The sequence below is a fragment of the Pogona vitticeps genome, chromosome 2, assembly GCF_051106095.1.
Source record: "Pogona vitticeps strain Pit_001003342236 chromosome 2, PviZW2.1, whole genome shotgun sequence".
Lineage (NCBI taxonomy): Eukaryota > Metazoa > Chordata > Lepidosauria > Squamata > Agamidae > Pogona > Pogona vitticeps.
The window spans coordinates 7,848,094-7,873,102 of record NC_135784.1 but is presented as its reverse complement, the minus strand read 5'-3'; the positions used below and the strand labels follow the sequence as shown (position 1 = coordinate 7,873,102).

Genomic DNA, 25,009 nt, shown 5'->3' with positions numbered 1-25,009 from the left:
CTGAACTGGCTCTCTCTATGCCTCCCAGCCAGCAAGCCGAGGGCAACTTGGAAGGTGAGCGTTCACCTAGCCCTGACAAATTGGAAGAGGCTGTTCTCTCCAGCCCTCAAACAGCCCTTCAAAGCCCTGCTACCAACAGGAGGGCAACTGAGCCTCCGAGGTCTCCTTCTTTGCTGAGCCAAAGTCTTCCACCATGGAAGAAATCCATTGAAAGGAGGCACTCTTTGGCTGACCGACCTCAGTCTGCTGACAGGGAGAATCAACGTCGAAAGAAGCATAGGAGAGATCGCTCTCCTGGTCGACATTCCCACAGGAGGTATTAGAGACATCGGAGTTGTTATTACTACACCGACTCCATCTCCTCTACCTCTTCGACGTCGGAGGGCCATCGGAGACATAGAAACAGACACTATCCTACCACCTCTTCTGACCGCCCTCTCCCCCCCCTTTCGACATCGATGGGACCAAGAGGCTGAGGCACCTTTGCCAGTTAAGAAGACTACTTCCAAAGGGCCTCCTAAGCCACCTTCTACATCGACCTCGATGTCCAAGCGGACGAATCAATCCATCCCCTTTGCTCAAAGGCAAATGCCTTCAGATGATGAAGAGGCTCAATGCGAAGTTTACTCTGATCAGGGAGAGGAACTACTCTCCCCACAGCAGGATTAATCACTTGTTGAGGCTGAGACCTGTGAATCTGATGCAGGTGATCCCAAATCCTTCATCGCCTTCTGTGGATTTTTCATCCTACACTCAGATGGTGGCTAGAATGGCTAGTTTTAAAAATGCAAACGCAGTAGCCTCCCCTTCCATCTGAAGACTTGATCTATGGGGACATAGATCAGGAGAGTTCACAACCTTTAAGCCTCACTTTTGTATTTAAGTTGGTTAATCTTATTCATGAAATTTGGACTCAGCCTGCAGCACCCTTGCCTATATCCAGGCATACTGAGAACCTCTACAGAGCTCATGGGGATGATACAAATTACATTTCTAAGCATCCTACTCCTAATTCTGTTATTGTTCATGCCAACTCTTCAAAAGCATCTGGTAGACAACATGTTACTCCTGTCAATCGAGAGGGAAGAAAATTGGATGTTTTGGGCAGGAAGATGTATGGTTTCCAAACCTTCCTTCTGCGTATCTGCAATTACCAAGCCATGATGGGTGTTTACCAGAAGCACCTTTGGACCAAGATTCTTCCAACCCTCCAGGGTGCACCCGAGGATACAAGACAGGACTTTCTCAATGCTTATGCTGAGGCGATGACTCTGTCTAGGCACCAGCGTTTAGCTCCTAGACATGCTACAGAGGCAGCAGCCAAGACTCTCGTCTCTACTATCACATTACACTGGCATGCCTGGCTTAGAGCGTCTGGTATCGTGGAGGATGTCAAGAAGCAGATCGAAGAACAAGCGTTTGATGCCAAGGGCTTGTTTAATGAGAAAACTGATGAATCTCTCAAGAGCCTACATGAAAGTAAAAAAATCATATACAATCCACCAGCAACCAAAGTTTCAAAAGTGCCAGTGGCAGAGGCAGTTTCCGCAGCAGCAGTATCAGCAGCAAGCTTCTCAAGCCAACAAGCAGTTCAGAGGCTCTCAAGGCAGGTCCTCGGCCTACAAACAACAGACACAAAAACGTCAGTCTTACCGTCCACCTGAAATCCAAGCATTATCTTTGACTTCCACATCAGTCAGAATCACGACCATCTGACCCGGTTGGCCCATTTCTACACAATTGGAAATAGATTACAAAGGACAAGTGCGTCCTGAATATAATTCAATTCGGATGCAGGCTAAAGTTGGTAGAGTTTCCTCCTCTACGGCATCTAAAGGTGACAACAACCAACCCTACCCTGGAAGAGGAGGTTCTCACTCTACTCCAAACGGATGCCGTACATCAAATCCCTCATCAAGACATTGCAAAGGGGTTTTACTCCCGGTACTTCACTGTCCCAAAGAAGGACGGGGGCCTCAGACCCATTCTGGACCTGTGGGATCTCAACACTTACCTTCGTCCATGTCGCGTTCGGATGGTCACTCTAGAGACAATTGTCCACCTGTTGAGAAAAGGAGATTGGTTTGTGGTTATAGACCTGAAGGATGTATACTTCCACGTCACCATACATCATCATCACAGGAAGTACCTTCGTTTTATAATCAACGAAAGGATTTTCCAGTATGCGGCCTTACCATTCGGTTTAGCAACAGCTCCACGCACGTTTACAAAGTGCAGGGCTCAAGTAGCTGCATTTCTTCGTCTACAGGGAGTAAAAATGTTCCCATACATAGACGACTGGCTGATAGTGTCACCATCAAGGACTCCAAGTTCACCCTTCTCACCCTCCAGAGGTTGGGTCTCACCATAAACTTTGAAAAATCTCATCTGAAACCATCTCAGGTGATGAATTACATAGGAGCCACATTGGACTCCAGAAAAGCAAGGCTCTTTCTTCCTCCAGAGCGGATTCAAAAGCTACAGGCTGCAGTCAAAAAGTTTCAACCTCACTCTCAGGTGTCAGCTCATCACGCACAGCACCTGTTAGGTCTCATGGCCTCAACAACAGCATCTCTACCACATGCACGTCTAAAAATGTGCTCATTACAGGCATGGCTTCTCCATCATTTCAACCCATTTTTGGAAGATCCCCAAAAGAAAATTCTAGTCACTCCAGAACTGGGAAAGCAACTCGGATGGTGGACTTTCCTGCCGCATCTTCATTCTGGTCAGGCCTGCAATTTTCCTTGACAAGACTCACGAGTGGCAGCTGGACAACAGTGTGTTCCAGATGCTATGCAGAAGATGGGGTCAACCGTCCATAGACATGTTCACTTCATACAAGAACAAGAAGTGCAGGAGGTATGCATCTCGAGCAGGCAGGGGCTCTGGCTCCCTGGGAGATGCGTTCATGATTCCATGGTGTTACATACAGCACTGATGTTACCTGTCTGTCATGGGTTTGGAGGGAAAGTTCCATCCTATGGGGAGTGGAAGGCGGGACATCAGGGGGAGGAGCTGTACTGTATATATATGTGGAGCCTGTGTGGAGAAGTTGAGAAGCTGAGGGAGAAGAAGCTGGAGTGGGAGTCTGTGTGTCAGACAGGGTACAACTGTGTGTCAGTCAGTACCTACCTGATAGGTTCAGGTCTCTTTATAGGTAGCCAGAACTGATAGGTTCAGGGTCTGTGCTTTAATTTAAAGTGTTCTGTGTGAACCAAACTGTTGTATGTATGATTGAGACTAAGCCACGTTACAGTATCTTATTTACTTGATCATTTTATTTATCCTGTTTGTTATTTAAATAAACTTTATTCCTTTGTTTGTTAAAAATCCATTCCTGGTCTGTGTGACTTCTTATAGGGAATGGTTGGTGGCAGCTTAATTAGAGTGTGGCATATCCCAGTAGGTCTGGGGTTGTCACATTGATTGGTTACACACAGACTCCCACACCAGCTTCTCCTCCAGCTTCTCCTCCAGCTTCTCAACTTCTCCACACAGGCTCCACATATATATACAGTACAGCTCCTCCCCCTGATGTCCCGCCTTCCACTCCCCATAGGATGGAACTTTCCCTCCAAACCCATGACAGACAGGTAACATCAGTGCTATATGTAACACATGGCAAGATCATCTACTTTACCTGTTTCCACCGATTCCCCTCATACAGCGGTCTCTCATCAAACTGAGACAGGAGAGGTCAACAACGGTCATCGTAGCACCGTTTTGGCCACGTCAGCCATGGTTTTCTACTCTGCAGGAATTGGCCATGGACATGCTGAAGCTTCCCTCCTTTCTACATCTGCTAACTCAGGGGTCAGGGAGTCTTCCACAACCTTCCAGCCTCTCCTGTGTTGCTACAGACTTTACTTCTGTATCTTAGACATCTCTTTGACTTAGGCCTTACCTTATCCACTCTCAAAGTGTACATAGCAGCAATAGTCTCCTTTCAGCCTAGAGACTCAGAATCCTCTAGCCTCTTCTCTAATTCTACATTGAAAGCATTCTTAAAAGGACTGGTCAATATTCACCCTCCTGTTAGGACTCCAATTCCCCAATGGTCACTTACATTGGTTCTACAAGCCCTTATGAAGCCTCCGTTTGAATCTATGGCTTCGTGTGATGTCACGTTTCTCTCCCTAAAGACTCTGTTTCTAGTTGCAGTTATGTCTGCTAGAAGAGCAAGTGAGCTGGCAGCACTAAAGTCTGATGCTCCTTACTTGCAGTTCTAAAAGGACAAAGTTATGTTGTTTCCAGATGTTTCGTTCTTGCCTAAAGTTGTTACAGATTTTCACCTTAATCAGCCTCTCTCATTGCCTACCTTGTTTCCTGATCCTTCGTCTGACGTCGAGAAGATGCTCCATTCCCTAGATGTCTGAAGGGCATTAGCATACTATAATTCCAGGACAAAGGACTTTCGTACCTCTGAAACGCTCTTCCTGTGCTTCTCTGGACCACATAAAGGTTCTCCAGCGTCATCTTCTACCTTGTCGAGATGGCTTGTCTCCACTATTACTCTTGCATATGAACTTGCGGGTAAACCTGTGCCTGAAGGTCTTAAGGGACATTCTACAAGGTCCATGGCAACATCTACTGCCTTACTACGTGGTGTGGACATTCCTGACATCTGCAAGGCAGCAACTTGGTCCAGGGTGTTCACTTTTATTACCCACTACACGCTTGAGCTTCAGGCAAAGAGGGAGATGAATTTTGGAAGGGCTGTCTTGACTTCTGTCCTGCAGTGACGGCCCTCCTTCCTGTAAGTTACCTTGCCAGTCACCCAAATGTGTGATTCACAGAGACCACGCTGAAGAAAGAGAGGTTACTTACCTGTAACCATGGTTCTTCAAGTGGATCTCTGTGAATTCACACATACCCACCCAGCCTCCCCACTATCCGTCACTGCTTATGTTAAAGTGAGCTCTTGCTCTAGCAATGGCTGATACATGGAACTGAGACTGGGAGGGATGTAGCATGGGGACAAGGGGCAATCTAAACTTTTTATCTTTTCAGAAAAAAAGCTCAAGAAGGTTCTGAAGTTTCCAGCGCAGGCGCTGTTTAACCCAAATGTGTGAATTCACAGAGATCCACTTGAAGAACCATGGTTACAGGTAAGTAACCTCTCTTTCATATACATTATTTACATTCACATTGCTTAACCTGTATAAGTTGTTTCTCATGTAACAAGTAAGCATTGAGTTATTTTCCCCTTTAATTACACATTTGTTCTTGTAAAATGTGCTAGTAAAACCTTCTTTGGCTAGTGAGCTTACTGACAGTAAATTATGCTTCAATTGAGGCAGATATATCACATTAATTGGTTTTGTTAGACATGGTAGTTTCACTTTACCTTTACCCATTATTTTGGCACTCACACCGTCGGCCAAAAATACCTGTTGATTAAATACAGTTTGGAAGTCGTATATCAGCTTCTTATTTTTACACATGTTAGCAGTGGCACCTGAATCAACAATCCATTCCTCATTGTAACCTTTAGAGTTGCAAATAGTTTCTGTTAGATGTGATTCATTGTCTTGTTGTGGCTGCTTTCTGTCTCTCTTCTTAGACTTGCAATTTCTTATCAAGTGTTTGCTTGAACTGCAGGCAAAACATCGCTTTCCTGGTTGAGTAATTGCAGCTGTGACCTCCTCCTCCTCCTCCTCCTCCCCAAGTTCTTCCAGCATGTTTATTATACTGATTAGAGGGTTTAGTGTCACGGAGTTGCATATTATCTTTCCTTTTCTGTTCCTCCTCCAAAAGCCTACTAGTTACATTCAAAACAGTCAGTTCAGCTTGTGGTACAACTTCCAAATTTGACACAAATTGATCATATGTCTGGTCTAATGAAGAAAGAATAATGAAAGCTTCTTGCAGCTCTGTAAATACAATATTCTTTTATTTATTTATTTATTCATTTATTTAATTTATATGCCGCCCACACTACCCAAAGGTCTCTGGGCGGCTTACAGCATTTAAAATACAATAAAAATATGTACAATTAAAATACAATTAATATATATATAAAATTGCCATCAGACCCACAGTTAATATTATTTCAGTTAAAAGCCTTCTGGAACAGGAAGGTTTTGACCTGGCGCCGAAATGTCATCTTAAATCCATGAGCATTCCTTTCATTTGCTCTAAATGGTGCAGCATGCTTTCACCTGCTTGTAACCTTGTACGAAATAATTTCCTTGCAAGCTGTAGCTGACTCCCAACACTGACTCATACAAAGAGTCCCCTTAGATCCTCCCACTCCTACTTTGCTGAAGTCAAGCCTCTAAGATGGATTAGGAGATGGTCTTCTAGAATCAAGCCAATTATTGCAAGTGCTTTATTATTAAGTTTCTACTTTCATTTAACACAGCTGGTGGACTTTCAACTATATCTCATAATGACTCTTTCTGGAGAAGTAGCTGGACTGTTTGCTGGCATGTATGGTAATTCTCCCCATTCAGCTTCATTATTGTCAGACCGGACATCATGATTTCACTGGCCATTTCTAAGACTCTACATTAAAGCTGTTTTACTTACTGCTGCTGTTTGGCTCACTCCCTCTGGGTTCCTTCAGGTCAGCGTTCACCTTGGCAGCATATTCCTGGGCCCATAACCATTGACAGAGTTGGTAGCGTGCCAAGTGTGCCAAAGTTTTGTCCTTATCCAGTCCAATGGTCATGCACAGCAATATCAACAGAGTTCAGTCCATAAATCAGTTCAGTAGTCAATGTCCTTGTAAATCCGTCGAGCAGCATTTCTTCTTCTCCACGATCAACATCACACCACGATGCCACAACAGTGTGAATGCTGAGGCAGCTGGCTTTATTCCAGCTTCATCCAATCCTTGGTTTTCTCTCACAGCTGTTACAAGTTTCACCATGTATATCTTGTATCTTCACAGCTGTATAAATCATTATTTTGCAGGCTTTCTTTACATAGATCCTTACAATTACTTACAGTATTTCAGGCTCTTTACAACTAGTTCCACAAAACTGTATTAACAATTCCCATCAAGTTCTTATCAGACCTGTCAAGAGGGATGTTAGAATTGTTGTAGATCACAAGCTAAATATGAGCCAACAGTGGCTTTTTATTAATCCAGGTTCTCCAACTCTTCCTTTCCTTTCTCCTTTCATCGGTTCACCATTTTTAATATATTTATGGACTTGTAATGCCTTTAAATTAAGTACTGTAGAGTGGAGGAAATTTGCATGTAAACCATGGAACTTTTCCAGTAAAACCTCAATTCTAATCGAACCCTGTCCTTGTATTTCTGAGTAAGCTGGCTGTATAGTGGTTTAAATATCTGGTTGCAGAACTAGAGTTTCCCCACTGTGTCTCCCATGGGTAAGGTCAGGCTGTGTGGCCTTTGGGAAACTGCACAGTCCCAGAAGCAGGGAACAACTTTTGAGTATTCTCTACCTAGAAACCCCTGAAAAAAGGGTTGCCATTAGTCAAAATTCACTTGATGGCCCATGATTATTATTTTGGATAGTGGTTAATATTAATCAACTATATTTTCCCATCACTTAACCTTTGGGGAGTCCATGCTGTTTTCACAATAGGGCTAATTTTTCAAATGTTGCCAGTAAAGCCTTCAGGAGACATATGACTTTCAAAGGACTCAAAGGGAGAAAATTCTTTGGTTTGACCTCCAGTTAAATTCTGTTCTGTGCTACATTCTCAAGATATCTTCATTTTTCTCTTATCAGGTTAAAAAATGTGATGGCCAGAATTATGCAGAGCCACTTCTTCTAGCCCTGAAAAGTCTCAAGTGTGAAGCTGGGGGAAACAACCCCATGAACTAGAGGAGAAAGGGGTTAAAGCAACAGCTTCGGACCAGTGCCGCTAGTTGAGTTTAAAAAATTCACCCTGGGGAGAAATCATACAAAAACATGGAATGTGAAAAGAGATTCAGTGGGAGAAGAAATCTGTGTTCACATCAAAGTGCTCACACTGGGGAGAAACCACATAAATGTATGGAATGTGGAAAGAGCTTTAGTCAGAGTGATAAACTTAGGTTACATCAAAGGACCCATACTGGGGAGAAACCACATAAATGCATGGAATGTGGAAAGAGCTTCAGTCAGAGTGGTAACCTTAGGTTACATCAGAGGACTCACACTGGAGAGAAACCACATAAATGCATGGAATGTGGAAAGAGCTTCAGTCACAGTGGTACCCTTAGGATACATCAAAGGACTCACACTGGGGAGAAACCACATAAATGCATGGAATGTGGAAAGAGCTTCAGTCACAGTGGTACCCTTAGGATACATCAAAGGACTCACACTGGGGAGAAACCACATAAATGTATGGAATGTGGAAAGAGCTTTAGTCGGAGTGATAAACTTAGGTTACATCAAATGACTCACACTGGGGAGAAACCACATAAATGCATGGAATGTGGAAAGAGCTTCAGTCATAGTGGTCATCTTAGGTTACATCAAAGGACTCACACTGGGGAGAAGCCACATAAATGCATGGAATGTGGAAAGAGCTTCAGTAACAGTGGTGACCTTAGGAAACATGAAAGGACTCACACTGGGGAGAAACCACATAAATGCATGGAATGTGGAAAGAGCTTCAGTCGGAGTGGTCACCTTAGGTTACATCAAAGGACCCACACTGGGGAGAAACCACATAAATGCGTGGAATGTGGAAAGAGCTTCAGTCAGAGTGATCACCTTAGGTTACATCAAAGGACCCACACTGGGGAGAAACCACATAAATGCATGGAATGTGGAAAGAGCTTCAGTCACAGTGGTACCCTTAGGATACATCAAAGGACTCACACTGGGGAGAAACCACATAAATGCATGGAATGTGGAAAAAGCTTTAGTCGGAATGATAAACTTAGGTTACATCAAATGACTCACACTGGGGAGAAACCACATAAATGCATGGAATGTGGAAAGAGCTTTAGTCACAGTAGTAACCTTAGGACACATCAAAGGACTCACACTGGGGAGAAACCACATAAATGCATTGAATGTGGAAAGAGTTTTAATCACAGTGGTGACCTTAGGTTACATCAAAGGATTCACACTGGGGAGAAACCATATAAATGCATCGAATGTTCAAAGAGCTTTAGTCAGAATGATGCTCTTAGATTACATCAAAAGACCCATACTGGGGAGACTGGCTCAGAGACTGGCTTGATGCTGCAATGAGACAGCAGGAGGAGGATGGAGCTCTATCTCCTGGGCTGAATTCTGACCTGTTTGGGACACCCCAGGGTGTTGAAACCACCCCAAAGAGGTGGTGAACGGGGGGGGGGGGAGGAATCCTTTTGATCATGGGGGAGACAGGAGTCATCCCCATTTGATCCAGGAAAGTCCCCAATCAGCCAACGGGCAGAAACAAGCAGCTAGGAAACTTGCTTGCAAGTCGTCGGCAGCCAGCAATAAGAGAATCAACAATCAGCTATTCAACATCAGTGTTATTATCGGGTGAGATATATTTTTGCAACTAATTGCTTATGATTACCCCTGGAGAAGACAATTCCTATACAGTGGACCCTCTACTTACAGAATTAATCCGTATTGGAACGGTGGCGGCAGGTCGAAAAGTCTGTAGGTTGAGTCTCCATCGACCTACAGTGCATTGAAAACTGATTAATCCTGTAACCGGTCGTTTTTGTTCCATTTTTGTTTTTTTCTGGTCTGTAAGTTGATTCTCTGGCTGCAAGTCGAACCTAAATTTTATGGTCAGAGAAGTCTGTAAATGGAAAAGTCTAAGTCGAGCCGTCTGTAAGTCGAGGTTCCACTGTATACAGAAAAAGGAATCTATCAATCTCATCATATGTAGAGTGGGAGAAAATCTGGAAAGAGGGATAGTTGATGCAAAGAAAATAATTTAAAGATTAATGGGATATTAACTACTCATTTAAATACATTTAAAATATATTTTAAGAATGTTATAATTTGGCATTATAAGTCTCAAGAAACTTTTCTCGTAAGCTATTATCAGTTAAGTAGCAAGTTTGGAGTTATTGTCTCATGTTTTGGGTACATGAAGTCTTTTGGCATAATGACCAGAACAGTGACCTTGAGCACTCTACTGCTGTTTAAAGCTTGGAAAACTGTTTTTAATTTCCTTTTGATTTTTTTCATGCCTGGCTGGAACATGGACAAATTATCCCTAAAGTAGATCTTTTTAAACTGTACTTTGGGAGTCAGTATATTGGGCCAAAGTAAACTTTTTGGAACCACCTCTAGGGACCCGGAATTTCAGTTTTGGTCGATGCAGAATTGCGGGAACTAGACTACCAGCACATGGATACAAACACTGAATTGGACTGTGAAATTTGGGGGTTTTGAACTTCGGTTTAGGCCTATTTGGCCAAAGTAGATCCACTGAGACTGCCCCGGGAGCTGGAAGTGTTTGTGTTTGACTAGCTGGTGCAAACCTGTGGGAATTAGGCCATCAGGCCACGGATACAACCATTTTATTGTACCTTGGTACTTGGGGGTTTAACTTCTGTCCAGGTCTATTTAGCCAAACTGGACTCTTTGAATTGACTCTGAAGACTTGGAATATCTGTTTGGCTGGCATCAATTTGCCAGGGATCAATTACGCCACAGATACAATCATCGAACTGAACTGTGATACTTGGGGATTTCGAATCTTGGCTTAAGCGCTTGGGTAGCTGGAACAGAATGGCACAACTAGGACAACTTTGGGATGAAACTAAATCTACCCTTCAAACAATCTGAGAAATAGTAAGATCCCACTACCAAGAGGCAAAATTATTCAACGAACATCAGAAGAATTATAGTCAACAAATGTCAGGGAATTAAAAAAAAAGAACAAAGAAATGAGAGTGTGTCGGATGATGTATGCCAATCCAAAGAGGAGGTGGAGGAAATTAATGGCAGAAACCTAAGAGAAACAACTTTAATCTTGAATCTGAGGAGAGTATTAAGGGAAGACAAGGGGTGAAAATCAGCAAAATTAATTTTAAAAGGCCCGGAAAATCTATTGAAGATAGACCAAGTGCATAAAGATCTAGTGGGGATAAATCAGATGCACAGAGGGCATGAAAATGGCAGAATGCTTAGAGAGACAGAAACAAAAAGTGAAAAACGAGAAATAAGAGAGAGAATTACTTAGAAAGATGAAAAAGGCAAAAATAGGAAGGGGGCCCTTAAAGTTGAAAAGCATGTATATATCTAACTTTGGGAATTGTAAAGGAGCATATCCTTTATATTAAAAAGGAGAATTAAAATGAAATAAGGGAGCACTACCCAGGGTTAAGATGTAATATGATGGGTTTTCGTTTTAGGTAAATTAAACTAGATATAAGGTTGGGTCATGGATCTGGAACTACTTCTATTAAGTACAGTGGGGTCTTGACTTAAGAACGGCTCGAGTTAAGAACATTTTGACTTAAGAACCGCTCTCATAGGAAAATATTGACTTAAGTACTTAGATTTGAGTTAAGAACTAAAAAAAAAACAGATGGGAGGCAGGGAAAGTGCAACATTTGAACTTTCAGTTAACTGTTGGCCAGTGAAAAGGATGCCTGTCTGCTTCCTCACTCCTCCCAGCGTTTAGAGAGTGGATTGGGAGACAGTCTTCAGACTGCCTGGTACTGTACTGCCTGGACTGTATTTTCCCTGCCTTCCCTGAACCTTTCTTGACCTAAGAAAAGAGAAACAAAATATCCCCCTCTAGTGGTCGAATAGCAGCTTCCCATTAGTTTCTATGGACGGAAAAGAGCAGATACGGATCAAATGGTTTTCAATGCATTCCTATGGGACATGCAGATTTGACTTGAGAACTTTTTGACTTGAGAACCGCCTTCCAATACGGATTAAGTTCTCAAGTCAAGACCCCACTGTATGTTATTAAAAGATCTTCAGAATATTGTACACTATGAAAGTAATATTACGATAGTAGCCAATATTATATACTAAAGTATGTATATGAACGTAAAATACGTATATGAACAACCTGATAGCTATCCATGGGATAAAGGGGAGATCTTCAATGCATCACATGATCAACTCTTTTTTTATTGTTTTTTATATTCTGTAAGAGGCCCAGAGTGGTAGAATATACTAGATGGGTGGGATATAAATCAAATAAATAAATAAATAAACTCAAAGTTATCTCATGAAAAATAGCAGGGTGGACCTTGAAGCAAAATGACCCCAAGTTTCTGGAACATCTGAGGGATCACAATATAATTTTTATTCAGGAAACATGGTTCACCAAACAAATCAAGCTAAATGGATATGCTGTATATGATATGCCCACCGAGACCACCAAAAGGAAAGGTAGACCTAAAGTAGGCTTAGCAATAATATCTACTGCTCTCCAGGCATCGGTCAACTGGCTCTCCATTTGTGGGAAAATAGCAATGGCTGGGCATATAGTCTTTGGGCCTAAGACCCTTCTGGTCAATGTTTATATCCCACCTTTCTCATCTCAGAAGAGCACAAAACAAGCTTGGGAAGACCTGGAAAACTATATAATAGGAGTAGAATGCAAACTTCTTAGAGCCCAGTTACTCATAATGGGGGACTTTAATGCAAGATTAGGCTCAAAGAACAGCACACTCTTCTTCTAGTGTTGGGGGGGGCAGTTGTCAATGAGATCTTTGCCCCTAGCTATGATACAATGTCCAAAGATACTAAGGTGAATTATGGTGACCTCTGTATGATCCAAATGGTGTCCCGCCTTGGGCTTATAATATTAAACGGGAACCCCCCACTATGACAAATGCCCTGAATTCACCTATGTAACAGGACATGGAAGCAGTGCAGTGGATTTTGTGCTAATCTCCCACTCTTTATCTAAAGAGGTACTGGAATTTTCTGCAGGTCTAAGGATAGTGACCTGGATACTGACCACCTCCCCCTTAATACCACCCTCCTTCTCTCACAATGTGTCCATCTGAGTGCAAAACCTCATCTTCAAGAGAAATTTCTAAGCTTCAAACAAAAGAGAACACTGGACTGAAAAAACCCGCAATAAGCTAGAAGGCTTCTTTGGCTCCGCCGAAGGGGAGTCCCTAAAAAATTTCAATCATAGTTCTGGCTTGACACCGCGATGAGACAGCAGCAGGAGGCCAGAGCTCTGTCGGCTGAGCTGAATTCTGACCTGTTTGGGACACCCCAGGGTGTCGAAACCACCCTGGAGACATGGTGAACTGGGGGGGAAGCCTGTTGATCACAGGGGGGATGGTGGTCACCCCCGTTTGATCCAGGAAACTCCCTAATCAGCCAGCGGGCTGAAACAAGCAGCTTAGCTCGCTTGCAAGTCGTCGGCAGCTGGCTAAGAGAAGCAACAATCAGCTATCTGGCATCAGTGTTACTATCAGGTGAGATATATTTTTACAACTAATGGCTTATAATTACCCCTGGAGAAGACAATTTCTATATATAGAAAAAAGAACCTGCTATCAATCTCAGTAATCATAAAGCGGCAGAAAATCTGGAGAGAGGGATAGCTGATGTAAAGAAAATAATTAAATATTAATGGGACATTAACTACTCATTCAAATACATTTAAAATATACTTCAAGATTCTAATTTGGCGTTATAAATCTTAAATAATTTTCTCATAAGCTATACTTGATAACCCCTTCATGGATTGCTGCCTTGTCGTGGCGAAGGGGCTTGAGTAACTCAGAGAAGATTTGGGCTATGCCGTGCAGGGACACCCAAGATGGACAGGACATAGTGGAGAGTTCCAACTAAACACAATCCACCTGGAGTAGGAACTGGCAATGCCACTCCAGTATCTTTGCCAAGAACGCCCCATGATCAGAAACAAAAGGCTAAAAGATATGACGCTGGAAGATGGGCCCCTCAGGTCGGAAGGCGTCCAACATGCTACTGAGGAAGAGCAGAGGACAAGAAGAAGAAAGGAACTTCTCCCTCATGGTAGGGAGGTACAATAAAGATAACAACAAAGAAGGAAGAAGTTAAGCAAGATGAGTTTGAAGTACCTAGACATTCTAAACGAGTCAACAAGGGTGGTCCACCTCAACATTATCAGGATACTAATGTGAATCTAGTCTTAGCAGAAACTCAGAGTTCTGAAAAGGTCATGCAACTCTCTTTTGAAGAGCAAAGTAAATGGAGAAAGGCAATGGTGGCTGAGATAGATTCATTAAAGGAGCACAACAAACATGTGGCCACAGAGACTGGCAAAACGTTAGGAAGAACAACCTTCAAAACATGGCCAGAGCCCGAAAAACCCACAACAACGTGTTCTTTTTGTTAGAACTGCCTAGTGAGGAGAAACCTTTAGGCTGTAGATGGGTGTACACGATCAAACAGGGTACTAATCAGGAGATTAAATATAAGGCTCATCTTGTGACTCAGGACTACATTCAGCAAAAGTATGTGCATTATGATCAGGTTTTGTCACCTAAAATGAAGAGTGACTCCTTTAAAGTGACTTTAACTGTTGGAGGTGTTAAAGGGTATAGTGTACATCATTTTGATATAGAGACTGCATATCTACATGCTGACTTGACTGAAAATATATATATGAAGCAAATTCCAGGCTTTCAAGATGAGAATCCAAAGCTAGTGCTAAACTTGCATAAAACTTTATATGGTTTGAGACAAAGTGTACAATACTGGAATATGTTGTTGGACAAAAGACTACAGTGGTGCCTTGAGTTGCAAACTTAATCTGTTCTGGAATGATGGTCGTAACTCAAGTTGGTTGTACAGTGGGCCCTCCACTTACGAACGGCCCTAGTTACGAACATTTCGGGTTACGAACCCGGTCTCATCGCAAGTAGTAGGACCTACTTGCAAACGTAGATCGGGTTATGAACCCAAAAGGCAGGGGAAAAGGGTGGGAAATTCAAATTTCCTGCCCTTCCTCCCTGCCTTTGGAGCTTTCAAAGGACTTCCTCCCGTGTCGGGAGCTCAGAAGCTGCCAATCGTGGCGGCAGGGACCCAGGAGGATTGGGGTGGAGGGAGGGCATGGAGGAGCAGTAGGAGCTCCCTCCCCCACCTGTGGCTGCTCAGCCCGTCGCACTGCCCTGAGCTATGGGCAAAAGCCCAGGAAGATCAGGGTGGAGGGAGGGCATGGAGGAGCAGTAGCAGCTCCCTCCCCCACCTGTGGCTGCTTGGCCGTCGCGCTGCCCTGAGCTATGCGCAAAAGCCCGGGAAGATCAGGTCGGAGGGAGGGCGTGGAGAAGCAGTAGGAGCTCCCTCCCCCGCCTGTAGCTGCTCGGCCTGTCGTGCTGCCCTGAGCTACGTGTGAAAACCCAGGAAGATTGGGGTGGAGGGAGGGCGTGGAGGAGCAGTAGGAGTTCCCTCCCCCGCCTGTAGCTGCTCGGCCCGTCGCGCTGCCCTGAGCTATGCGCGAAAACCCAGGAAGATCAGGGCGGAGGGAGGGTGTGGAGGAGCAGTAGGAGCTCCCTCCCCCGCCTGTGGCTGCTCGGCCCATCGCGCTGCCCTGAGCTCCGTGGAGCATGGCGCGACAGCTGCCAAAGGCAACCCCCCCTCCCTGGATTGCTCGGTTGCTTCATTGCTGGCTGGTTGGTGAGCGCGCGCGCCCACCTGCTCCAAGGATTCCGCGCATGCCTCGGAGCTGGTGGCGGCGTGCCATTCATGTCTCCCTTGGGCTGCAAGAGACCAGCTCAAAGGTAGGCGAGATGTCTGCACAGGGATGGTTTAAATCCAGAACGGATTAATTGTTTTTCATTGCATTCCTATAGGAAATGCTTTTTCTAGTTATGAACTTTCCTGCTTACGAACGTCCTTCTGGAACGGATTAAGTTCGTAAGTAGAGGGCCCACTGTAACTCAAAGCACTATTTCCCATATTAATACACTGAAATGCGATTAATTCATTCTGGCCCCAAAACCCCCCACTAAAAACACACACAGCAGGACCCATCAAAGCACAGAAACATAACCCCTTGCCCAGCCAAAACCTGAGCAGCCAAAAAAACCCACACAATTCCAGCAAACTCCCACCCAGCCCAAACCCATGCTGCAAAACCCCAGTACTCACCAGAACAGGCAGTCTCCCCGTTTAAAAAAGAAAGTCAAAAAGCAAAAATAAAAGAAGTACCAGGCAGTCCAAAGCCTCTCTCAGAACGCACACTCTCTAATCACTGGGGCGAAGGAGCTACAAAGAAGCAGCATTTTTTCCAACCAACAGTTAGCTGAAGGAGAAAAGGAGGGAAAGCAGTTCAGATTTCCCTGCCTTTTTTCCGGTCGTATCTCAAAGCCCCAGTTGCAACTGAAAGCAAAATTTTGTGACCGGAGCTGGTCGTAACTCAGTCGCAAGTTGGGACAGTCGTAAGTCGAGGCACCACTGTAAAACAGCTAGGTTTTGTTAACAGCATTGCTGATTCTTGCGTCTATCGTAAAGGAAAAGGAAACCAAGTAATGTATCTGCTAGCTTTTGTAGACATTCTGTGTCTAATTGTGCAGAACAAAAGCCAGGTAGAGTGGTTTCAAAAAACCGTGAACAAACACTTTAAAATGAAGTATCTAGGAGAAATTCAAAATTACCTACGGGTTCATGTGAGCAAGGATGAACAAGGCCATTTTGTTCTAAGTCAAAAAGATGAAATAGAAAGTTTGCTTAAGCAATGTAACAAGTCTGGAGCAAACAAAGTTTCTACTCCTGTAGTGACCGACTTCTATAAAGATAATGATACAGGAGATTTTGAAAACATTACCTTGTATCAATCAGTGATAGGGTCTTTGTTATACAATATTTATCAGTGTGGACAAGACCTGATATCGCTGATAGTGTTAACATCTTAAGTCAGAAGTGTGTGAAGCCAAAAGTCAACGATTGGAATGGAGTAAAAAGGTTACTGAGGTATATAAAGGGCAATGTAGATCACAAGCTAAACCTAAAGGTTGGAAGGTGTCTTGAATTAAAAGCATATGCAGATGCTGACTGGGCAACTGATCCGGCAGAGAGAAAGGCAATTTGTGGTTTAGCAGTTTATCCGGGGGAGGCTTGTGTGATGTGGACGTCCAGGAAACAAACAGGAATTTCTACTAGTGACACAGAAGCAGAAAATTGTCATTTGCATGAATTAACTAAAGAACTAGTGTGGCTCAAACTTAAAAGATTTAAATGTTAATGTAACTGAGCCTGGGCCTATTTTTATGGATAACATGGCATGTATCAGTTTATTTGAGAATACAAGTGTAAAAGGCAGAACCAAATACATATGTACAAAATACTATTGCTGAATATCCCTCTTCTAGAAGGAAGACATGTAATTTTGTCAAGTAGAACAGGAATGTTCAAAACTTTATTTAGGTGGGGTGTCAAGATATTTGTAATGGACTCACAGAGATGGGGGCAGCCAGCCAGCCAATGAGCCAGGAAAGGGTCAAAGGGGGGGATGAAGGGCCTGACCTCCCTTTTCCCTGGCTGGCTCTTCTCCTACGTGCCTCTCTGCCTCCGTCATTCTACAACAAAGGGTGTGTGAGTGTGAGTGTGAGTGAGTGAGTGTGAAAGAGAGAGAGAGAAGGGGGGGGAGATCAGGAAAATTTGCTTTACAATCTTTTCATAAGCCATGTGTTAGATTGCCAGAGTAGCCGCTGATCCATTTTGGAGGAATCCTTTGGGCCAAAAGGGGAGGAGGGGTTGCTGAGCTTAGAGGGGAGGGAGGTTCCTCCCTTGGGGAGGCAAGGAGAAGGGAGGAGACCATGTTGAGCTCTGGGGGGCAGGGTTAGGGTCTCTTCCCCCTTCTCCCATCCCCCTGAAGCAACCTCCCCCTGCTCCCCGAGAAAGAGGAGGAAGAGGAGGAGGAATAAAAAGGTCAGGGAGACACAAAGGTCCTTTCTTTCCCTCCAGCCGCGTTTGGCTTTTTCCACCGGATGGCCTCCCTCCCTCTGACACCCCCTCCACGTGGTCCCTGGGGAGCCCCAATGTTCATTTTTGGAAATCCCCCCCAAACCACAACTTACAAACACACTCAGACGCGCAAACACCTACTGACCCTCTGGTGAGAAATGGGTGAGGAAGACCATAGAGGTGGGAGAGACAGAGAGAGGACGGCATGCGCCTGGCTTCCGCTTCCGGTCCTCCTAGGAGAGGCGCTCCTCTACCTCGTTCCTAGCTCTATGGTCCCCTCCTTCCCACCCCCACTTAAGGGTTTCCTGAAGGGGGGTGACAGAAGAGGAAGGGGGAGAGGTAATAATTATTAAGAATAATAATTAAGAGTCCTGCCCTTGGTCTTCTTGGGGAAAAGGGAACCATCAGGGCACAGTAAGTTAAAATATTAAAAGACAAATTAAACAATATATGATTTAAAATGCAATTAAATATATGAAAACATGAAAAGATGGAAAAGATGAAAACTGCTAAAATGGGGTTCATGGATTCACATATAATTGCGCTTTTTCTGGAGGAGGAAGAAAAGAGGGTAGGGGCAGGGAAGACCGAGAGGGGGAGAGAATAAAGGGGGGAAGAGACCCAGTCCCCGCCTCTCCTTCCCTTTGGAAACCCCCTCCCCAAGAAAGGAAGGAAGCAAAAAAGGGAAAGGAGGGAGTGTCTATCTAGGAGGGAAAAAAACAACCACCAACCTCCCCCACCAAGATGATTCCCTGCACAAGCACACACACAAAGCATGGAGGGGATTCTGGCGAGCTTCCTTGTCCCCCCCTCACCGGGGTGGGATCATGACACACACACCCCAAGAAAGAGGGAAAGGGCGTCCTTCTTTCCCTCCTTCATGAGCAACAGGGAAGGGGGCTTTGCTGCGCTTATCCCCCCCCATTGTGTGTGGGGGACCCTCCCTGGGGAGTGGGGGACGAAGAGCTAGTGTTCATGTGTGGAATCCCACCCACCCACCTACAACACAACTCACTCTTACACAGGGACCCTTGGGGGGCCCTTTTTCTGGGGAAGGCAAGGAGGGGGGAAGAGACCAAAGGGGGGAGACCAAGTGGCCCCTTCTTCTTCACTTTGCAACCCCCCCCCTCCAAGGAAGGAAGGAAGGCAAGGGCGGGGGTCTCTAGGCAAGAAAAAAACAAAAAACCCTCCCTATCTTCTCTTCCCCCTGAAGGCCCCCACCCCGCGAGGAAGAGGAGGAGGAAAAGGGGGGGTTGAAACGAGGGTCCTTCTTTCCTTCCTTCCTTCCAGGCGGAGCAAATGGGGGGGTCGCCTTTGCTGCGCTTTTTCCACCGGATAGCCTGGAAAAGAGACCCTTCCCCCCCCGCTGTCCTTTGGGAAGGGGGGAGGGTCCCCTAATGTTCATTTTTGGAAATCTCTTCCAACCCCCCCCCCCCCCACACACACACACACCTACCGACCTACCCCGCCTCCTTCCAAGTCCTCTGGTGAGAAATGGGCGAGGAAGACTATAGAGGTGGGAGACACAGAGAGGACGGCAGGAGCCCGGTTTCCGCTTCCGTTCCCCGGGAGAGGCGCTCCTCTACCTCTTTTTAGCTTATAAGCCTCCCCTCCAACTGGCTAACCCACGGCCCCTCTGTGGGGAAGAGGAACGCATGCGCGGGAGGGAGAGCGAGCGGAACAGCCACTGAGGGGATCTCGGGCATGCGCACAGACGAGCCGCGGGTGGGCTTGGAGGGCAGCCAGTCAGTCACTGGACGGGGAAGAAAGGGGGTGGGTGGGGAAAACGGCCGTTCTTGCCCAGCCAGCCTTCCAGAGGGATGGGCTTCTCCCCGGAGACAGGTGACCCGTAAGGAGCAGGAGGAGGAGCGAGCTCTCATTGGGTCTCCATTTTCTTATGGGTGGAGCCAGAACCTCACCCCTGTGCGTCGCTGGGTTGCCAGGCAACCCCCCTCATAGACGCCATAATACGTCAGGGCGACGCTCAAGGGGACCAGACCTGGAGGGTTTCCGCCCAGCAACGGGTGACGCGCGAGAGAAGCAAGTTCTCATTGGGTCTTCTTCCCTGGGAGGAGCCAGAGCCTGCAGACGGACTCAGAGTCGCCTCCCTTCACCCTTGTCCTCTTGAGACACTAGACGTCCGGGGGTGGGGTGTGGGGTGTCTGGGTCGTCCGGCATTGAGAACGAGGAGGAGGAGGAGGAGAAAGATGGCCGGGGCAACCCCTCAGAAAAGGAAGGGAGGAGGAGGAGCGCCAGCCCCCTTCCATTAAAAGGAGCGAAGGGCTGGATGGGGAGGGGAGGGGGGGAAATGGCAAGCGGAGCCCCCCACCTTTATGCCCTGCATGGACTCCAAGGCAGGGAGGGGGTTGGGCTCCCTGGGGAGAAAATTGGGGGGTCCCTTGAAAGGCTGAAGGGGGGGAGACACTCCAAGCATAACCTCCTCTTTCTGGGGAAATTGGCCTGAAATCATAAGGAAATCGAGGCCATTGACTTTGGGACACCACAGGGCTCCTGGTCAGTTTCTCCCAGAGGGACTTCACAGGATGCTGCATTCACGATCCCCAGCCCACCCCCATGGAAATGAAAATCTCCCCCTTGAAGAAACTTCCCTCTTTCTCCAGACTCAACCGGGACTACCTATTGGGGTCACACCATGCAACCCAACTGGGAGAGACTGGAGCAGGTAATGGTGGTTGCCCAGAGTCAACTGGAAGGTGACCTTGCCCCCCTGATTTCTCTTTTGCCCCCCCTCCTTCCTACCAAGAGACTCCCACCATCCCACTCTTGATCCTCTTTTTGGTAATTTTTTGGTGGGGGAGGGGACTTTCTCCCTCTGTCCCGATCCAGCTTGTTCCCACTTTCGTCCCTTTTCTGCAGGATGGGGCCATGGTGGCTGAGAAGGAGAACTGGGTTCTTTCATCTGTGCGGATGGGCTAAGAGGCTGCGCTCCAACCCCCCTGGTGTGTAGCGCAGTCATGACAGAGGCAGCCTGTTCTCCAGAGCTGTGTTAGCCTTCTGCTCCTCACAAAACCCATGTAGCGAGTTGTACATAACAGCCCTTCCTGCAGGCGTCTCGGTGTGACCCAGACCTCTAGTTAGAGTCCCTGCCCCCACCTCCGCTGTCCAGCCTCTTCTGTTTAACCTGCAGGGTTTTGTCCTCACCCTCAGGCTAGAATTCTTCTCCTTTTAGCTAAAAAAAGAGAGAAAAGACATCCAGGTTCCCAGAGTTAGGTCAATACCTTTGTGGACAATGCCCTTGCGAGTGGGGTTATGCCAGTTGTGATGATATCGGGTGGAAGACGGTCTGTAACTCCTCCTCCTCCTCTCAGCCCACAGAATCGAGGTCGCCCTCTCAGCTGACCTTCTGATCTGCACATGGGACTGTTAAAAGCCGGGTGGGTCCTATTAGACCTGACAGAAGAGGGAAAGGCTGACCTGAGATCTGGGTGGGAGAGGAAAGGAGAGCCGCCCTTGTTCCCCAGGTGTCCTTCCCAGGTTCCTCCATCCAGCATCAGGGCAGGGCAGGGGTGGTGCCCTCTTCCACATAAACTCCCTCAATATCAGCAGGGTCTCTGCCCTCTGCCTCCTCAGTTTACCTCATGCAGGGCCACTGGTGCAGAATGGAACCGATGGTGGCATGCCACTCCCACCATGACCCAGCACACCTGCATACTAGAGCTTATGGAACAGGCCTTCGCTGTTGTGTTTAGATGCCTGAGACTTCACACATGCATGAGGAGGCACGGGTGCTGCTGGATGCGTCGGCGGTTGTGGGTCTGTCTCTACATTCCACCAGGCCCACGCGTGGGGCAGGTCACCGTGCAGACCTGGTGTCCAACGCCGGGGCAGCAAGAGGATGATCTGAAGACAGTGAATCTCGAGTCCCTTCCCTTGTCATGATCAGATCCTCTCCTACTGAAATTTGGACTCTGCAGAACGGTACCCCCTCGGCAGGGAGGAAGGGCCTATTATTAGGGCTGTCCCCTGAAGACTGATGGCTCCCTATTGGTTTCCAAAATGTCCTAATGGTTAGGTCATCACAAGGAGATCACGCAAAGCAGACCCTCTTCCCGGATCTTGCCCTCACTCAATAAGCCCCCATAAACTCGCCTCCAACCCCAGCCATCTCCTGCCTGATTTAGGGGCCCTGCTCTGAAAGGTAGCAAAAGCCGGCCTGTGCAAAAGGGGACAGGATGGAATCCAGCTCCTGTCCAGGTGGACATCTTCCAGGAAGGTCTCCAAACCTGGACAAAGGAAGAGATGAGTTTTCCCTCAGGGCCTGCTTTGGGATTTCAACTGAGAAGGGGAAGGGGTTGGTGAGTTTTAGTAGCTGCTCATTTTTAAAAATTCCTCAGCGGCCACATTCACGGTTTCTACCCCAAGGCAATTGATGCCATGTGGAGGAAGAACGGAGGGGGCTTGGAGGCAAGACTCCTTACGTGAATGCGCAACCAATATCTTTGCACTGTGGAGCACGACAGCTTGCTCAGGGATCCTGTCCCAGCTGTGGAGAAGCCTGGGAAGAACCAGGATGGGACGAGGAGGAAGGCTAGTTGAAGGCCAGTATCTTGTGGGAGGGGTGTCTCTTGTACACCTGGTTGCAGAACTGAATGTGCCATAAGCCATGCAATGGACACACACCTTGAACGGAGAAAATGATTACCTGTCTGAAGTAAATGGAACAGGATCCCGGGCTAGGACGTTCAGGATGGCTCCGTGGATGGTGTGATGATTTGTGTTTTTATGTGTATTAGAATGGGATATGTAGTCCTAAGATTGTCCCAATAGCATCCATCTTGATTTAAAGTCTGTTCTGTTGTAGGAAAGTTTTTCATGCTGTTTCAGAGAAGCTTCGCTCTCTGATTATCTCGTTGCTAAGATGAGTAGAGAGCAGAGACTTTCGTAGTCAAAATAATTCTGCCACAAAGTATGATAACAACTGAAGCTCCATGAGAAAGTTAGGCGGGACAACAAGACCCAGGAGGGGGTGTTCCTTATGAAGAATTCTGGGAAGAAGAAGGAAGTTGGTAAGGAGTGGGAAAAAGATGGAGTTGGACTGAGAAAGGTCAGACACGTGCTTTTTCCCATAATGGTTGGTAGCTTTGCTATGGACTATTTTTCCTACCATGGACTGATGGAAGTCAACTGTGTTTCATCTAGCATCAGCCTATGAAGACCCAAGACACGTGAGATGGACTGTGTTATGCTTTTTATTAGTTAGCATAATTCTATTTCTTTATTTTTCCAGCTGGAGTGGGGAGGGGAGTATTCCGTTTGTCTTGATATGAAAATGTACCTACTGAACTATTTTACTATCAACTGAAACCTTTACTAAAGCAATTCTTTTCAATAAAGCAGTAATGATTTGATCTGCATGCATTGGTTCTTGTACAGACTAGCTGAATGTCTAATTGGCCATGTGTGTTTGCTACCAAAGATTTAGAGCCAGATTATTCTGAGTATAACTCATGGATTTGTCTGTGTGTGTTGCTTTCTTAATAAAGGAGATTGGCATTTGAGGAAGAAGTTTAGACAGGACCTTGCTGAGACCTAAGTGGCTCTGCTCAGCAGTCAGAGGTTTGTCTGGATTTCGGACTCATCCCAGTCTCCGGCACCCCCATAAATCTCTTTGGAGATAAGGGGCTGCTTACAGATGGGAATACCGGAAAAACACAGAAGGTGGATCAGAATGAAGGTCATCTTTCTGGCCCTCGCATTTGGTCCAGGCAGTGATCAGAGACCAGACCCAGCATTAAATCCATTGGAAGGGCAGGTGGGCAGGTGGTTGCACCCCGAGTCCAAAATCCTGTTCCTTAGTGTAGTAAAGTGCACTCGAGGAGGCACCTTGAATCCTTGAGGAATTCAGTAATTCAGCTCATCCAAAAATTCCTCTGACAAGCCTACTCTAAATGCAACTTTTTGTAGCAGAGCAAGGCACCGAGAGAATCTGCCTTTCAATCAATACAGTTTATGAAGGAGTTGATTCCCTAAATCCCAGTTAATTCAATGTTCATACTCTAGTTGGATTTACTATACTAAGCAACTGGGTGGTAGCCTGTGGATCATATTCCACAAGTGGTATTGGTCAGTTTACAACCTAATCATTAACCGCCATCCCGACTGGTGAGGGTGGATGCCACCAAACCACTCTGAATTTATTTCCTTGCAACCATACAAGCGATCACTGCAACTTGTGGTCACGTCGTGCCTTTTCCTCCCAGTCCATCTGACTGGAAGGGGGTCTCCAACTGTGTGGGCATCTTGAGAAACCTTTCTGCCCAGCTGTGGCCCACAGAAGGCCTTTGCTCGGTGTAGGGCTGAGGGTGGGGGAGGCAGGCTGGTCCTGTGAAGGGCACTGCCAGCGCCATCAAGGAGATTCTACAGTTCATCAATGTCACCACTGGAAGACAACTGACCCACCAGGATCCTGCCAAAAGCCCTGAGAAGCTGGTCCATCTCTCCCTTTCGCTCTTCAGCTAGCGTGCCTCTCTCCTCCCTGATCTTTCTCCTCCACTTTCTAACCTCTTTCTCTCCCTAATAGGAGTGTTTCTCCCGTCTTACTTCTGTCTCCTTTCTGCCTCTCATGAGGTATCATCAAGTTCTGCCACTGTTTGGTCCAGGGATTCTCCATTCATATCCACTCCCAGCTTTGTGGTAATATCCTCTCCTTTTTTTCCCTTCTACCTCTCCAGCTTCCACTGTCTCCCTTTTTTATGGTTCCCCAAGATATATTTCTCTTCCCTCCTCCTGTCTTATTCCTTTTTTTCTCCTGCACCTCTGCTGCTACCCTAACATTCCTTTACCTAGTCGATCCTTTTCTCTGATGGACCTTCTGCTTCCCTCACTGGAACTTCCACCTTAGACACCCCTGGCTCTTTATTTCCAGACTCTCCCATCCCTTCATTGGCCTAAACCTTTGATTCTTCACCCGGAACTATCTCCATCCTCCTGGTTTCTCTGTGACTCTTCTCATCTCTCTTTCTGTTCTCCCCAAGGAGGTATCACTTCTCTGACAGGTCATATGTTCTGTCTCTGGGGCTCCAAGGGCTTTCCCTCCTCTTCTCAGGAAAGGACAGCACTCTGGTCAGGATAGGTTCAGCCCGACTTTCTCAATCAGATAGTCAGTGACAAGGTGTTTGAAGCTCATCTGGGTATCTCATAGGAAGTCTTTTCATTGTTGCAGTGATTCCAGGCAATTCCAAAAC

General features: G+C 46.2%; 1 protein-coding gene and 1 long non-coding RNA gene across 7 annotated transcripts in view; one reads left to right on the top strand and one right to left on the bottom strand.

The window, feature by feature from the left end:
• The window catches only part of LOC110070683 (uncharacterized), a 394,582-nt gene that overhangs the window by 26,072 nt on the left and 343,501 nt on the right, over nucleotides 1-25,009 (top strand). For 4 of the 6 annotated variants that reach the window (XM_072987165.2, XM_078387886.1, XM_072987167.2 and 1 more), the window contains one exon: nucleotides 7,710-23,173. In XM_072987165.2, coding sequence (XP_072843266.2) covers nucleotides 7,893-9,170 — 1,278 coding nt within the window. In that variant the 5' untranslated portion in view covers nucleotides 7,710-7,892 and the 3' untranslated portion in view covers nucleotides 9,171-23,173. Of the gene's footprint in view, nucleotides 1-5,013; nucleotides 5,112-7,709; nucleotides 23,174-25,009 lie in introns of those variants that run through there. The other 2 variants (XM_078387887.1, XM_078387888.1) reach the window with 2 other exon arrangements.
• Nucleotides 1,419-7,714, bottom strand: LOC110070685 (uncharacterized). Its single transcript, XR_002299085.3, has 2 exons — nucleotides 2,015-7,714; nucleotides 1,419-1,619 (listed from the first exon to the last, which is right to left on the bottom strand). It is a non-coding gene; the product is annotated as an uncharacterized LOC110070685 (long non-coding RNA).